Consider the following 17,165-nt stretch of genomic DNA (forward strand, 5'->3'; position numbering starts at 1 on the left):
TTCATTGAGCATGATCATGCCAAAAGAAGAGAGTAGACTGATCTGCAATGATGGGTTTGGCTCCTTATATACAAGATGGTTGGCAGGATGCAGGATGCTTGCATGGCCATTGGTTGGCTGAGAACAAAATCTTTCACTGTGATTTGTGGATGAGATTTCCTTGTAAACAAATTTTAACTTCAGTGGTTACACTGCTGCAAGCTTGCTAAGCAGTGGGGATGGTGTGAAGATTTAGCTGCTGGTATTTTCCAGTGAATATTTTGATTGGTTGACAGGTGGCTGTCAATTTCTCAGTCATTCTGTTGTTGTTCACACCTAGGAATGCTTGTTCTGTGTTAGAGTTATTATCAGGCACAGTCTTGTTAGGTTCTGATTAAAAAAGTGCCTGATGTTGGTGGGCAGGAGGAACATTTCTTTCATTGTGTACAGGGAGAGTTTCTCTAGCTGGAATAGGAGCACCTTGAGCAGCCATAGGCACATCAGATCTGGGACCCTTCCAGTTATTTCTGTATTCCCCTCTGTTGTATCTCTCTCAACATCAGTTCGGTGCAGCTTTTGCATTTGGTCAATGAAACTGGCTGAAGGATATCCTGTCATGGTCAAGAATGGGCTATAAAGAACCATGTGTAAGAGGCATACTGAATTTACATCATGAGAAATCGTGTGGTTGGGAATACAGAAATATCAGAAGGGTCCCAGAATCGAGGTGCCAAAGGCTTCTTGATGTGCTCATACTGCAACACTAAGAGAGATGACAGAACAAGCATTCCCAGGTATGAACAATACCAGTGTGACCAAGAACTGAATAGCCGCCTGTTGACCATTCAAAGTACTTGCCTTGAAATACCAACAGCTGAGTCTTCACACCATCCCCACTAATCAGCAAGGCTGTGGCAGCATAACCATTGAAGCAAAAATACAGCTTACAAACAACTCTCCCCAGTCAATCAGAGGGAGAGATTTTATTCTCAGCCAGTCAGTGGCCAGCAAGCATCCTGCCCCCTGCCTACCATCTTGTATATATAAGGAACAAAATTCACCATTACAGATCCATCCACTCTTGTTATTTGGTGTGATCATGTCAGTAGTGCCTGAGTAGAATGTGGCTAAGAAATGCAAGAAATTACTTACAACAAGGAGTAAAATCCTATTGATGACCCTCACCTTATTTCTATACTACTGGCTCAACACTTCCTTACAAACATTTAAGTTACTCTGCTAGGTAACCAGTTGGTTCTTTGCCACGTAAAATAAGTCTAATCCTTCAGGCCAGCCCTAGGAGAGCTGCTAATCAGCTCAGTGGTCTGGTTAAACTAAGCTATACTTAACTTTTTGCAACGTAAATGGAATTTTTTTTATTAAAAGAATTCCAGTCATTGAATGTTTACATCTTCATTCATGAAAGAATGGCAACTATAGGAGTTGCTGGTAGAAAGAAAGATTGAAAAAACTTTATATAATTGAATGCAACTGACACAGCAACCATGTTTTTGATAGAGGGCCTTCTACTGACTTATTATTATTATTTTTTTTTATTTACTTATTTATTTTTATTTTTTTGTCTATCACAGCCATCCTATTCAACTGGGTGGTTTTTATAGTGTGGGGTTCCGGGTTGCATCCTGCCTCCTTTTCCATCACTTTTCTCAGTGTGCTGTTTCTAGTAGCACACTCTCTGCATGAGTCCTGGAGCTACTTCAGCATCTAGTTTTTCCAAATTCCTTTTCAGGGATCTTGGGATCATGCCTAGTGTTCCTATGATTATGGGTGCAATTTCCACTGGCATATCCCATATCCCTCTTATTTCTATTTTCAGGTCTTGATACTTATCAATTTTTTCTCTTTCTTTCTCATCTACTCTGGTGTCCCATGGTATTGCCACATCAATGAGTGGTACTTTCTTCTTGATTTTGTCAATCAATGTCACGTCTGCTCTGTTGGCACTTATCACCTATCTGTTCTGATACCATAGTCCCAGAGGATCTTTGCCTGATCGTTTTCTATCACTCCCTCAGGTTGGTGTTCGTACCACTTATTACTGCAAGCTAGCTGGTGTTTCTTGCACAGGCTCCAGTGGAGGGCTTTTGCTAATGAATCATGCCTCTTTTTGTACTGGTTCTGTGCAAGTGCCGGACATTCGCTTGCTATGTGGTTTATGGTCTTGTCTTGCATATTGCACTTCCTGCATATGGGTGAGATGTTATTTCCATCTGTTGTTCTTTGAACATATCTGGTTCATAGGGCCTGATCTTGTGCTGCTGTTAGCATTCCTTCTGTTTCCTTCTTGAGTTCTCCCCTCTGTAGCCATTGCCATGTTTCATTGCTGGCCAGTTCTTTAGTCTGTCTCATGTACTGTCTGTGCATTGGTTTGTTGTGCCATTCCTCTGTTCTGTTTTTTATTCTCCTGTCTCTATATTTCTGGGTCTTTGTCTAGTTTTATCAGTCCTTCTTCCCATGCACTCCTTAGCCACTTGTCTTCACTGGTTTTCAGATATTGCCCCAGTGCTCTGCTCTCGATGTTGACGCAGTCCTCTATGCTGAGTAGCCCTCTCCCCCCTTCCTTTTGTGTTATGTATAGTCTGTCTGTATTTGCTCTTGGGTTTAGTGCTTTGTGTACTGTCATGTGTTTCCTGGTTTTCTGGTCTATGCTACGGAGTTCAGCCGTTGTCCACTCCACTACTCCTGTGCTGTATCTGATTACAGGTACTACCCATGTGTTTATGGCTTTCATCATGTTTCCGGCGTTGAGTTTTGACTTGACTATTGCCTCAAGTCTTCATATATTCTTTCCTGATCATGTCCTTCATCTCTTGGTGTTTTATATCCTCTCCTATTATTCCCAGGTATTTGTATCCTGTCTCATCTATGTGTTTGATGCTACTCCCGTCTGGCAGCTTTATCCCTTCGGTCCTTGTTACTTTGCCTTTTAGTATGTTGACCAAGGCACATTTTTTATTCCAAACTCTGTCCTGATGTCTCCAGATACAATTCTTACAGTCTGGATATAGAGGGATGAATAAATAAATTTGTTTGTATTTAGCATTTCCCAAGTTTGTATTTAGCATTTCAACGTTTTGTACAGAGAGAGATGTCGGAGAGAGAGAGAGAGAGAGAGAATGGTCGTTTGTCAGAGTGCTTCGGTTGTTGGAAGAGGGATGAGGTCATGTTTACTGTCTGTCTGTGGAATATGTGAAGGATTTTTCGGTTTTTGAGGGAGTCTTTAGTCAGAGCTAGTTTAATTCTGTGGGACAGTTTTGTCGTATGCTTTTCTGGGAGTTGTTGGTTTTCTTGTTGGTGTGCTGTTTATTTGTTGTGTGTTCTGTTTCTTTTTTTTTGTATTTCCTTGTTGTGTTGTGGTTGTTTGCAGTTTGTTGGAATCCTTTATCCATCTCAGCAACCGAAGATCAGAATTCCACCACATGGATTAGGGGACATTTCCTTGATGCTCTTACCATACAAAGATCGTCCATGATCAGATGGTTGTTCTGTTGCCTCCTTTCTTGATTTGGTACAGCATCCATCTTCTGCAGTACTTTTGTCATGGGAATCATGGCTACTGTATTTTTAGTGGGGACAGTGAGTTGCCTTGAAAATCCTCTCCTGATGTTAACCTCTGCTAGTCTTATCCCAGAGCATGTAAGTACTGTATTACAGTTGCGCATTGTAATTTTAAGGAAGCTGATGGTGTTTTCCTCTGCCCCATATATCATGTCGAAGGCTTTCTTGTAGTCAATCCATGCCATGCTTGGGTTGGTTCTCTTCCTCTTACTATTCTTCATTACCATTTTGTCTGTCAGGAGCTGGTCTTTTGTGCCCCTATACTTCCCTCTGCAGCCTTTCTGTTGGTGGGGGATGGTGTTTGTATCCTCTAGGTAGTTGTACAGCCCTTCACTGATGATACCTGTTAGTAACTTCTACATTATTGGTAGGCAGGTGATAGGCCTGTAGTTCCTTGCTATATTTCCTATGTTCTTGTTTTTCTGTACTAAGGATGTTCTCCCTGTGGTCATCCATTTGGGCACATGGTGGTTTGTGATACAATGCTGGAGTTGTTCTGCTATTCGTGGGTGTAGGGCCTTGAAGTTTGTGAGCCAGTATCCTTGGACTTCATCAGGACATGGGACTTTCCAGTTGGGCATTTTCTTTAGTTGGTGTCTTACTGTATCTGTCGTGATCTCAGTAATCGTTGTTTTATTCTCCCCATTTCTTCTGGCTTGACTTCCTGGAGCCATGTTGTATGTTTGATGTGTGATACCAGATTGCTCCATATGTTTTCCCAGAGTCTCTTGCTTGGTTCAGCTTCAGGAATTTCCTGGTGGTTGTCTTCCCCTCTTAGTTAGCAGTATAGTCATTTTTGGTTGGTTCCGAAGAGTTTGTTCTGTTGGTATCCTTTACCCCTGTTCATGTACCATTGGATCTTATGTGCTTTGGATTTAAGCCTCTGTTTTATATCTTATATTGTGTTGTTTAGTCCCTTCTCCTGTACTTTGTATTTCTCATTCAGTTCCTCTCTTGTTTTCTTGCACATTATTATTATTATTATTATTATTATTATTATTATTATTATTATTATTATTATTATTATTATTATTATTATTATTATTATTATTATAATTGTTATTATTAAATAATATGGCTAAAGATTTTCAATAAAAAATTTGCACACAGGGATGCTGAAGTGGTTGAGCAGCTGATTCAAAGTGCCTTACATGCTCTGCATTCACTTCGTAACTCATCAGTAACCCATGACTATGCATACATCCGCAGCAGCACTTGGAGACTGGCACAGTCTTTACCAAACTTATACCAAAGCTGTGAGAATATGGCAAAAATAAAAAATAGTGAGGTAGGTTAATCTATGTTGATTGATTATGAAATTTAGGTCTTGAAGACCAAGCACCAGAACCCATCAGGATTATTCAGTGTGTTAATCTATGTTAATTGGTGAGCACCATTTGATATTGTGTGCAGATATATAAAATCTGTAAAACCTTTTCTCTTGCTTTTTAGAATTCAAGTAAAGAACTGCGAAAAAAGTATCATCATTTGTCAAAGTTAAATGATTTCTAGATGACCCACTGGTGACTATGTTAAGCATAAATTTTTTATGTTCAACCTTGAATATTAGATAGGAATGTGAAGCTGGAATGTGAGAATGCCAAAACATAGTCTGTTTGTTTTATTTCTAAGATGTTATTCACAGAAAGACACCAATTTTTTCTCACTACTGTAGTTATTTACTTAAGGACTAAATAGCTAATGCCTGAGTTAATGCCTGAACTATTATTTTTGGGAACTGAATGGGTTTTTTGGTGACTTGAACTTCATAGGTCACAAGTTCAGTCCATTCAGGCTGTGATACATTTTCACTTGCATACCACCTGTGTGTTCTTTTGAGCTATCAGTAGTGTGGGGGTGGGGGGGGGCAGTTGGAAAGCTACACAGGGTTACTTGCTGAGATATTAGCTATATCTTCTCTCCATTAGGTCTCACTTGAGTGGAGAGGGAATCTGGGCACTGATCATGTGTATCTTTAATCTCTATTTAATTATTGACTTGTCCATCGCATCTGCTGCTCACTAGCAACCTTGAAATTTTTTTAAACCCTTAAACATAATCAGTTCCAACTTATGAATGGTTCACTCTGCTTCAGATGTCTTTTTGTCCAACTTTGCTATACAATATTTATAATGAGTGAACTTTCATTTGAAAGACGTCTGACGGCCATTAACTTGCAAAACAAGTTTCCACAGGGTCAAATGCCCATACATAAAAGAAAGAAAAAAAAGAGATAAATCAACAAACAGGTATATACATAAATAAACAAGAACGCAGGTCAGAAAAGGAAGGTATTAGTACATGACACATAAGTAATCATTATAAATTTTAACAAGTCCACAGAGTCATACTTTTAGAGTTCAAGAGGTGAAACCAAGAGCAAGGTAAAGTACGGGTAAAGCTAGGAAACTTGATGGAAGGGGACCTGAGGAATGAATGAAAAAAAAAACAGAGCATTACAGCCAGTGCAAAACAAATGCTGCAAAGAACCTTTAGGACTGTGTGCAGTGCAAAACCCAATGCACATTGTAGATGATATCCTTTGGGGTAGAGTACATGGAAGCTGTCTTGAGATAGGCTAGTTACTTTGCTTTCCAGTACATAATATCATGGTTCATTTAATGTAGGTGGTATAAGAATAGTAGTATTAGAAAATTACTAATCATTTGTTCATGAAAATAAAGATAGCTATAGAAATGTCTGGTGCTTTTTAACATATTGTTTTAGCATATAGAATACAGTCATTATTACAGTAATAAGTTATTTACTGTAATAAGGTATTATTTTAATTTCAGATGAAGCTGTGGGCAAAAGAGGAGACCAAAGAAAGTCAAAACAAAGTTAAAGTTCTCCCTGATGAAGAGGAATGGTTGGTATGTATAGAAAAAAAATACTCCCTTGAATGCATTTTTCCATGGTTTAAGGCATAGAAAACTGAAGGCCTAAAAGTAGCATAGTCCTGGGGCTTATTAGTAAACAAATGCAGTTTATAGTTTTCTTGGATATTGCAGTACTTTAGATTGATGAAATGTAAATAAATTGTGTATTTTTTATAGCTGTCCATTAACTTATTCTTTAAAACTAGCAGATAAGAAGTTGCTGTATTATGAAACTGCTTCTGTAAAGCTATCATATGAAGAGTTGCTTAACTGTTGCAATACAGGGAATGGTACCTTTGGTCTCTGTGAAAAGTAACTGTAGCTTAAACTTTAAAGCAGTTATGCCCAGACATAAGTTAATATTTTGTCCTTAGTACATTCTAGAATCAAGTCCTCAAAAATGTGAAAGTAGAACAGTACTAAAAAAAAATTAGATTTTAATGTTGAGGTCAACAGATGCCATTATGGTGGTTGTTTTTGAAGACTTAGTAGAAGCTTTGAGGTTAATATATCTAGAAATTTCCATATTGATTTTTCATGTCATTTTCTTTCTGCAGATTGAGGACATTATAAAACATCTCTTGGGTGCTTGGACTTTTATCCTGACACATGGCAACCCTCATACACAAGAATGGCAGATGAGAATTAAGAGAGTTTCAAAAATTCTTGTCAACTTCATTAGCATTATGCTGCAGACTACAATGGATGATGATCGACCAGTACATCAAGCTCAGATTGTGCATATGCTGCATATTTTCCACAGATTTGTCTCTGTAAGAGTAATATGTTTGTTTTAACTTGTAGAGTTTATAATTTGATGCTTCTTAACTTCATCTTATTTTAGTTTATATATTTATTAAGGGACTTGAAATTTATCGTAGCCTCGTGACTTCTAAGGGAAAGTTGCCTGTCCCTTGGTAATTTAGCTGTGAAAGATCATAATTGCAGTATGTTACCTCTCATGTACACTTTTTCAAAATCAGAAATCCTCCGAGGGCTTGTTTAGGTTTGCTGATTTTTACGTGTAGGTTAAAGCATCCTCTCATTTCTTTCCTTTTGATTTCAAGAAGTTTCTTTCTCACTGATCTTATTATGATTGAATGAAATCTCATTTATCTTCATGTCTTCCTCTTCCTATGGATGTGTATTTGAAGATGTATTGGTAGTTACAGTATTTGTTTTTCTTTGATGTATATTGTGATTCTTCCAGTCTAATACCATTGACTTTGAATTGACTCAGTCACTTTATATTGTTGTTATTTCTTGTTATTGTATTGCATGGTTCCTTACAATACATGATAGTTTACTTGTTATATAATACCTAGAAAGGTGTGGGTACTAGAGCTATGTTGCCTCAAAATTTTTTTATTTGTCTTGTCAAGTGAAAATTCTACCATTGTCTATATCTTCATTAATAGCTTGGCTTATATTACAGATAGACAGTTAGCTGGCAGGTATTATTATTTTCAGAGGGCTTGGGCCAAGAGTTTCTTTAATAATGGAATGTAAATCCTGTCTATTAAATTGCACTAGATGAATTAAGTATGTAGAAGATGCTGACAAGTTTTCTGTAATTGATTTTATTGCAAAACTTGACATTTGGTGTCAGTATAAGCTTGGACGTTCTTGGAAATCTTGACATTCACTGTTGGTTTAAGTTTGGACATTTAGTTAACATATGTGTAACTAAGACACGTTTATCCTTTAGTGTTGATCTACAATTTCTACACACAGAGATTGGGTCATGTGAGCTGTAGTATTTTTATTATTTACCTTTAAATCATGGGAAGAAGTTTGTAACTTGTTTAATTTTTAGCAGTAGATTTAGTTAAAGTCTAGTGTGATGTGTTAGGTGATAGTGTAGAGATAGAAGTTCTTTGGGGCATTCCTTTGGACACCATCCAAAGTGATTTCTGCATTTTAATTTTTATCAGTTGTTTTACCCGTCTTACCAAACTGGTCAACTTATGGAATTCTTCTTGCTTCAGTTCCACTGATCGGTTATAAAGAAATCCTTCAGACGGTTCTCAAAGTGTCCTGAATGTTACTCACTGTTGTAACATAATTTTTGATGATGATAATGATATTTGATGAATACCTTCCTCTATTTGGTTGATTGCAGTTTTTATGACATTTTTAGGCAATCATGGTGGTCATATGATCATCAGTGTAAATTACATTGCATTGTCTACTTTTGGGAAGTAAATTAGTTATTCTTTATACCAGCATGAGTTACCCTCTTGACAAGGAGAAAATTCAGAGTAGCTAAATAAAAACTCTAATCACAGTACTTTAAATTGTGTTGTGCCTACAAAGACTGCTGCTAATGCAAGATTATCCCATCTGAATAGGAAATTGTCCTTGAGTATTTGTAATATTTCAATGAACATGCTACATGAATTCTGTACATTCAACAAATGTACGTCGTGGAAAACATTACCTGAAGTAACATTACAGGTAGTGTTTTCCACAGCGTGCATTATTCATGTAGCATGTTTCATTGAAATATTACAAATAGTCAAGGACAATTTCCTATTCACATGGGATGATCTTGCATTAGCAGCAGTCTTTGTAGGCACAACACACTTTAAAGTACTGTGATTAGAGTTTTTATTTTTAGCTACTCTGAATTTTCTCCTTGTCAAGAATTTTACATTTTGTAGGCATGTAGGCAAACACTGCTCATGATATAGTATTAGTGATCTTCAGAAAATTGTGCAAAATTACAAAGTCTTTATATGATAGAGTAGGTCCTTCACCATTCATGTCATTGTTTAGTTGTATTTTCTAAGGTATATAATTTAAACAAAAGAGTGTTACTTTGAGAAAAGCTTTTAACATTTGTACTGGATAGATCACCAGACAAAACAAGTTTATGGTGTCAATTAGGAATCAAAGCAAAGGGTCCAGTTCAGTGGAGGCTGTATGGATGTGGATGGAGAGGTTTAAATAGGAATACAGTACTTTACTGTGTATTTAATGTAACAGACAGAGATTTTCAGACTCAGAATCCAAATACTATTCAGGATCAAAGGCCACCATGAAGCATGATATTATTAGAACTGATTGTTTCTATTAGGAGATGGATGACTCCTGATCAAGAGGTTAATGGTCAAGTTATAACTATAGTATAGTTCATCATTTTTCATTTATTGTTTGCATTCAAAGTTCTTTGTATACTTGTATTTGTACGCAGGATTTGAACCTGAATTTGAATTCAAATTCAGTGTGTTCATCCTCAGAGAAACTTGTATTTGTGTCAAAGGATAAATTCTTATCTTTTCTAACACTGTAGTAGATACACTAGAGCAGTATTGATGGTAATTACTGCTAATTTATTGATAGCCACTCCTTAGATCATAGAGAACTGTCACACTTTTGCATAACAAGAATGCATCCATAGATGTTTCTCCTGACTTTAGAATTGGAATAACTAGCGGGAAGTTGTATTTCCTGTTCAGAATCAGAAATTTGGACTTGCCAGAATTGGTCAACTGGGGATATGGGAGTAGTTCAAGAAGACAGTCACGGTTGCTGTTAGATTAGTGTGAAGTTGCTGTAGCAGAAGGTATGAATATGAGTGGAAAACAGTTTCACTGTTGGCTGTAAGGCCATCAGAATGAACTTAAGTCTGATACTAATGACTCTGTGAAAGGGCGGCATTGGGCATTAAATTTGGCATCCCTCTGGCCTTGGTCCCTCTCAACTTAACAGATAAGCTGGGTCTTTCACCCATGGCCTGCACAAGAAGTGGGAGGCCCAGCAGTCTGTTGAGGCCTAGCCCTGGATGCTGAAAATACTACAACAGGGTTATCACCTTTTTCAGCAGAGAAAACACCTTCACTCTTGATTCTGAAGAAGAGAACGTGTGAGGAAGTGCAACCAGAGACATTGGGCTTCTACAGGAATTTTTTTTTTAATGTTGAAAGCCTCACACAGTTGGAGACTGGTGGTAGATCTGGTGCAGCTCATCAGGTTTCTGAAACTTACGGCCTCCAAGGTGGAAACGGTAGACTGTGAGGAGATCCATCAGGAAGGGCATCTTTTTGGCATCTCTGGACCGCATGGATACCAATATCCTCATTGTGAACCATCTGACCTTCAGGAAGTGCCTGCTCTCTAGGTGGTCAGGTGAGGTATAGCAATGCAGAGTCATACTACCGGTCTTCAGGAAGGTCTTGACCCTTGTAGCAGCTTGGGCTCGTGGGGTATACACCCATCTTTGGCTACTTAGACAATTGGGTCGTCGTAGCCTTTTCCTCCTGAGCTGTAAGAGTGAGCCTTGTGAACTTGTTGGTCCCTTTGTCACCATCTGAGCCTTCAGATCAATTGGGCAAAATTGGATTATGTCCCTGTCCACACACATAATGTATCTGGCTATGGCCATCAGCTCCCTAGGGGTGAAAGTGAGGCTCTTTAAGGATAGGATTCACTAGCTGAAGTCTGCTTTCTGACCATTCTTAAAGGGCACAGCTACAACAGGAAAGCAGCGGCTGATCACAATAGGACATCTGATATCGAAAGAGAAGCTGGTCTCCTCATTAGATTCAGGATTCACTACCTCCAGCTTCAGTATATGGGATCACAGAAAATTGCTTCTTTGCCAGACAGAGGAGGTGATGGTAGATATCTGCTGTTGGATAAAGAGAAAAAAATTTAAACAGGTGATCATTGTCGTTCAGGGAGACCCTGGAGTCCTTTTATTCAGAAACCTGAGGCAGAGGGGTGGGAGCCCACACCTTTGACCCAGAGAGGGAGTCGTGTGGATAGCAGTTGAATGTCAGAATCACATCAACTTCCTAGAGCTATGGACAATTTTTTGTGGTCCCCAAGCATTCATGACATCCTTAGAAAGGTGGAATGTTGGAATGATGACCAACATAACCAGTTCTAGCCTAACTGAAGAAACAAGGGCTCACTCATTCAGCCAGTCACTACCTTATGCAGAGGATAGATGGTGAATCTCTAGCAGGATAAATAGGCGAAGATCACCGCTTGGTATTGAAAATGTAATGTTTGTGTACTTCAAGTCTCTGTTCCCTTTAGATCCAAAGGGAAGTTGTCTTTGTTGGCCATTAAAGGGCATAAGTCAGATGCGTCTTGTGTTCTGACTTGATGGATAGATGTGGGGTTGAGCAGGGATCTATCAGACCTACTCTGACATTTCAGCCAGTGTATCCAATGATTTGCGGTGAGACCTCCCAGCTGAGACTTGATGTTTAGTCTTGAGGAGCTTGACTAGGCATCCTTTCAAGCCCCTCAACTAAGCCCTCCAGGACCAAACCATAAAGACTATTCTGATGTCGAGGTGAGTACTTAGGCTTACAGGTTCTGCTGTCAAGGTGAGTACTCAGGCTTGTAGGTTCTGCTGTCAAGGTGAGTACTCAGGCTTATAGGTCCTATTCCTCTGCTGAATACATCAGGAGTACCACAACATTTTCTTTTATTCAGTTTATAGGTGGCTTTCATGTACATATATTAATGACTAGAAAGACAACCTGTAAATTGAGAATTAAATACACTAAAGAATTGAAATAAACAAAAAATATGAATTTCTCTCTCTCTCTCTCTCTTTTATACAGCAGCTACAAAGTAAATTTCCGTACAGATTGCTTTTTATTTAAATATTACAATAATCTGAAACAGAGGGTATAAACATGATTTTTTACAATGCAAAAAACAGGTTTTGACATAGGAAAAACCTATTTTTGGTAGTCACTGTTGAGTCCTCAAGGAGTTACCCCTTCATGGTGTACCAGCGCTCCATGGTGACTAGACTAATATCAAAGAAATATCTTTTTGCCTGATCTTGTAGCCGGGTATTGTGTCATAATGAAAAACACTGTGACACGTGATAGAGTATAATGGACTCGAAGATAAGAGGGCATTTTCTCTTATCTTCAGTGAAGCAGAACCCAGTTTTCCAGTGTCAAAACCTGCAAGAAGTAGAAGTGACTATTGCGCATGGGTGTCCGCCATCTTGTTTACGATCGGGTCGGTAAAAGACCAGAAGCCATTACTCTCTGTTGGTCAATGCAGGATGATCCCTTGTCCATATCCCATGCCTTTTCGTTAGGGAAGTGGCAGGGCTTTGAGGACTCAACAGTGACTACCAAAAATAGGTTTTTCCTACGTCAAAACCTGTTATTTGATAGTGTAGTCGCTGTTTTGTCCTCAAGGAGCTTTACAAAGAAATTGACAGGTGATGTTAAGCTCTCAAAATTTTAATCCCAACAACCAAAAGAAAACACAAAAAAATTTCAGGGCTGAGGTCAAGCCACAAGTTTCAAGCCCTGTTCTTTATTCTAAAAGCCTTTTGGGTTTTGGCGACAAAAAACAAGAAACTAAACATGAACTTGTGTTTTTAGGGTGAAGTTCTGTAGTGACTTATCATACCCAAGTATGATGGGTATGGTTGCAGTCTTGTTGCACCTTTCCCAATAATAGTCAGCATACTCACCCGTCAGGAAGACTCCTGGTTTTCAGCTGTAGTGCCTATGGGGTCAGGACTAACCATACCACCTACTATGCACAGTGCAGTCAAATTTGTTTGAGCTCATGGCAGTAATGTTTTAAGAACACCCTTTACATTCGGAGACTTCTTCGAAAGAGACATTTCTGAAGAAGGCCAATGGCATACTTAGTTTCCTAATATGTGACCTAGGAAAGGAATGTGGGTTTGCCTTTTTAATGAGGGACACTAAAATTATTCTTAGCCCTTGTAGAGAGAGTGGTTTATTCGTGCTAGGGTGTAGGAAAATTGGACCTTCTGGGATGTTTGCTGTGACCTGTAGGTAAACCTTAAGTGCTTGAACTGGGCATAATGTTATGTCTGCTAAATTGAGTTTTCTTATAAGAATAGATTTCCTTCTTAAAGGATCCTCATTCTTGGCCAGGAATGAAGGGCCAGGGGACAATAATAACTGAATATCAGCAGTTTGAGTGATGTATTGTCCCTGTCTAAGAGAGCCAAGTTCACTAATATGGGCTCCTTTTGTAGCCTGTGAGTTGTGGTTGTATTGGGGGTGCTGAATTGAGGGGTAGATAGAAGTCTAAGTACCTTGTTCAGGGACCAAGTAATTGGAATTCTTTCGGGAGCAGGTCTTTGTAGAGCAAAAGACCACAGAAGGAAAGTGACAACTTCTATGCTGGAGTCAATCCCGAATCCATAAAGCAAGGGTTCCATTAATGCTGCCTTGTATGCCATGATTGTTGTAACCACAAGACGTATGTCTTCAAAAAGGTATAGAAGCAAATTTAAAAGTGTTTCTATAGAATTCTCGACTTGGCTCTCATTATGGATATAACCTAACCATATCTTCCATATGGACTGGTATTGCCGGATAGATGAGCCCGTAATTTTTGCACTAGATACCGAGCAATGTTGAGTGAGTAGTTTTCACGGTAGATATTTAAAAAATCCATATGTGAAGGTCTCGGCTCAGAAAGGAGGATGCGTAAATGACTTTCCTTCCTAGTTTCTTGGATAGAACAGCAGACAATAGTGGAAGTGATCTTTTTGTCCATTGTTGAAGTAATAGGAACCAATGCCTGTTTGGCCAATTTGGGGCTATTAAGTAAGCTGTTCCTTTGGAGGTTAGGAGTTTGCTCAAAAGCTTCAGAATATGGGACAGTGGAGGAAAAAGATATATCGTCCTCGACTTGTTCCAGTCTTGTAGAAAGGCATTTCTTGCTGTTGCTTGACTTTCCAAGTTCAGAGACACATATATCGGGAGTTTGTGATTCTTGTATGTGGCAAACAGGTCCACTTCCGGTTGTGGAAGCATGTTGGCTATTGTCTGAAAAGAGTGGTTGTCCAACATCCACACTGTTGAGGCTGTCATTTCTCTTGATAGAGAGTCTGCTGTTACATTGAGAAACCCTGTGAGATGAATTGCAGACAGGTGCCACTTCTTTACTTGCACCATCCAAAGGATGGCTAGCATTACCATATTGAGAGGAGGTGAGGGTGATCCTGATCTCTTGATGCAGGACATTGTAGTTGTGTTGTCTAGAACCAACAGAATCTATGTCTTCTCTGGAGGTTTGAGTCGAGACAAAAAGACAGCCATCAGGTCCAAGAAATTGATATGAAAATACTTCAGAGTAGCTGACGACCTCCCTGCCACCTAACGATCCTCCCAATGTTCTCCCCAACCTGTCAACGAGGCATCTGTGTGCATTGTCACTCGTACAGATGGAGGAGTCAGGGTGACCTGTTTCACCAGAAGCATTTCCCAAACTTTCTGAGTCTTTTGGTGAGATCGTCCTCGCATCTTTTTTCTTGCGGGCGATAGCCAAAATTTGTTCACGTTTTTCAATTGCAATCTAAGTATTGGATCTGTTACCGATGCAAACTGCAGCAGACTCATCATACATTCTAATTGCCATCTGGAAACTTTGGACTGTGCCAAGAACCTTTTGAGGTTTTTCCTTATCCTGATCTGGGTTTTGATGGGGAGAGACAGCAGGCCCAAAAGAGTATCCCAACACAGCCCCAGCCACTGAAAGTGTCTGCTGGGCGTGAGGCAGGATATTTTCAAATTTATTATAAAACCTTTTGACTGGATTCTGGTGACCACTGCACTTAAGTTTTTCAAGCACTCTTTTCCTGTGGACCCCCAGATTAACCAGTCGTCTAAGTAAGCTATTAGTTGTATTCCTTTTTTTCTGAGTTCCTAGACAACTACCATTAATAATTTTGTAAAAATTCTTGGGGCAATGTTTAGCCCAAAAGGCATGACTTTGAACGTGGACGTATCTTCCCCTATCCAGTACCCTAGGAAGGGGCAGAAGGTAGCAGTGATAGGGACACGCCAGTATGCATCTTTCAGATCTATAGAAACTGTCCAAGTCCCTTTTAGAATGATTGAACGTACTTGGGCAATTGTAGTTATCTGAAACTTTTGGGAAACAATGTGCTTGTTCAATGTTGATAGGTCGAGTATCACTCTTCGTTCAGAGGAATTGTTTTTGGGAACACTGAAGAGATGTGCTTGGTGGCAAATATATGCATGTTTCTCTATGGCCCCTTTAACAGGGCCTTCTGCACGTAATTTTCCAGAGAGGGGTCTGGTTTTTGAAAGAACCCCCTTTAAAGACAGGGGAAGATGAGACCATTTCCACCCGAGCCCATTGAGAATAATGCTGTGACCTCAAGGAGAAGACTTCCATTCCTTGTGGTGTCTTTGAAGTTGACCCCCGACCAAAGAATTCCTATTAGTATCCCCCTCTTCCTCTACCTTTTCCATTGATAGGCATTCCAGGTGTTGCTTTTCCTTTTCCTTTATAAGATGGTTTTTGGACTTTATGAAAAGGATGTCCTTGCTGATATGGTTGTTGTTGTCCCTTTGAAGGGGGTTGTCCCTTCTGACCACCTACCTGTTTATGAGGAAAACTTTTAGAGGTGACTGAAGGCTTATATGATTTTTTATCAAAGCGAGCCTTTTTTGGATTGGGTAAAGGAAATTTCGGGTTTTTTGTTTCCTGAATTCTCCTTTTCCCAGAAGAGCGTACACTGTACAATTTTGTTTTGTGCTTGCTCATTGAGTTGAGTTACAACAGAATCCTCAAACAGGTCCTTACAGAAGGGGTTAGATTGTAATAAAGCAGTCACATCGGGAAGTGACTTGTTGGAGCCTTCCAATGTTTCCATTCGCACTTTTATCCGCCACTCTAAAAAGTTATAGAGTACTACCGGTAGGGTTCTCATAAGACTTTTAGCTACAACAGCAAAACTTGTCCTGGAGTCTTCTGGAAGCCTTTTGGTGGCAGCTTCTAGCAATTTGGGAGAGGTTAAGATACTAAGGGGGTGGGTCCTAGCACAAAATTCTGCTGAAGCTGTCTCATCTGAGATTCTTCTCATAGGAGTCCCAAATTGCAGAGTAACTACATCTAAGGGGAGCTTTTTCCTTTCAAAAGGGAGTTGAAGCGTTGCCCATTCCTTGGTGGAATTTTTCGAAACTGAGAGGACTGTGGCAAATGGTTTTAGTTTTGTCATTGGCTCCCGATTTCTAGTTACTACATACTTCGGAAAGTCTGCCTTCACATGGTTAATTATTTTAAAAGTGAAGGAACAGAAGACTGGGGGTACTTGATGGGCAAGTTGGGTTTTATTCATAATGGGAGTATAGATCCATCGTCCGTTGACCTGGTAAAGGGTATCATCTATAGCTTTTAGTGCTGTATTCAAGAGAACTGTTTCTTTTTGAGGTTTCTCCATGTCTGGCGAAGGTGGTATCAGGCACCATTCTGTATTAGGGAATGCTGTCTTGTCTCTAAACTCCACATATACAACTTCGATCATGGTTTTCTCTCATTGATTAGATACTTACCATCAGGAGACAAAATGTACATTGAGGCGTCTCACCAAGGATTATCAGTATCATCAGGGGAGAATATTGGAGCCCTTGTTATGTTTTGATCTGAAGTTTTATAGTCCAAACTGGCCATTTTAATGGTTCCCAGTTGGAATTCTAACCTTTGACCTTGTTTGGGCAGAATTTGTTTCCACTCTCCCTTTTCGGTTGCAGGATGTAGTACTTTCACACTTTGGAGGTACATCACTGACTTGATTTCTTTAATTTCTTGCTCAGAATTGTGGAATGTGTTTATTTTATATTGCTGTTCTGTGGCAAGGAATCTTTGATGTTACTCATAATTTCCTTATGGAATTGATCAAATGCTGCAAACTGTTATCCCTTTTGGGGGAGCTTGCGTAATCTGACT

At 39.3% G+C, this 17,165-nt stretch overlaps 1 protein-coding gene across 11 annotated transcripts in view; it reads left to right on the forward strand.

Annotated features, from left to right (window-relative positions):
• Positions 1–17,165, forward strand: part of LOC136843814 (ciliogenesis and planar polarity effector 1-like) — a 105,686-nt gene that overhangs the window by 33,559 nt on the left and 54,962 nt on the right. For all 11 annotated transcript variants that reach the window (XM_067112580.1, XM_067112587.1, XM_067112589.1 and 8 more), the window contains exons 11-13: positions 4,669–4,846; positions 6,354–6,431; positions 6,995–7,210. In XM_067112580.1, the coding sequence (XP_066968681.1) occupies positions 4,669–4,846; positions 6,354–6,431; positions 6,995–7,210 (472 nt within the window). The remainder of the gene's footprint in view (positions 1–4,668; positions 4,847–6,353; positions 6,432–6,994; positions 7,211–17,165) is intronic.

The sequence above is a fragment of the Macrobrachium rosenbergii genome, chromosome 12 (assembly GCF_040412425.1).
Source record: "Macrobrachium rosenbergii isolate ZJJX-2024 chromosome 12, ASM4041242v1, whole genome shotgun sequence".
NCBI classification, from domain to species: Eukaryota; Metazoa; Arthropoda; class Malacostraca; order Decapoda; family Palaemonidae; genus Macrobrachium; species Macrobrachium rosenbergii.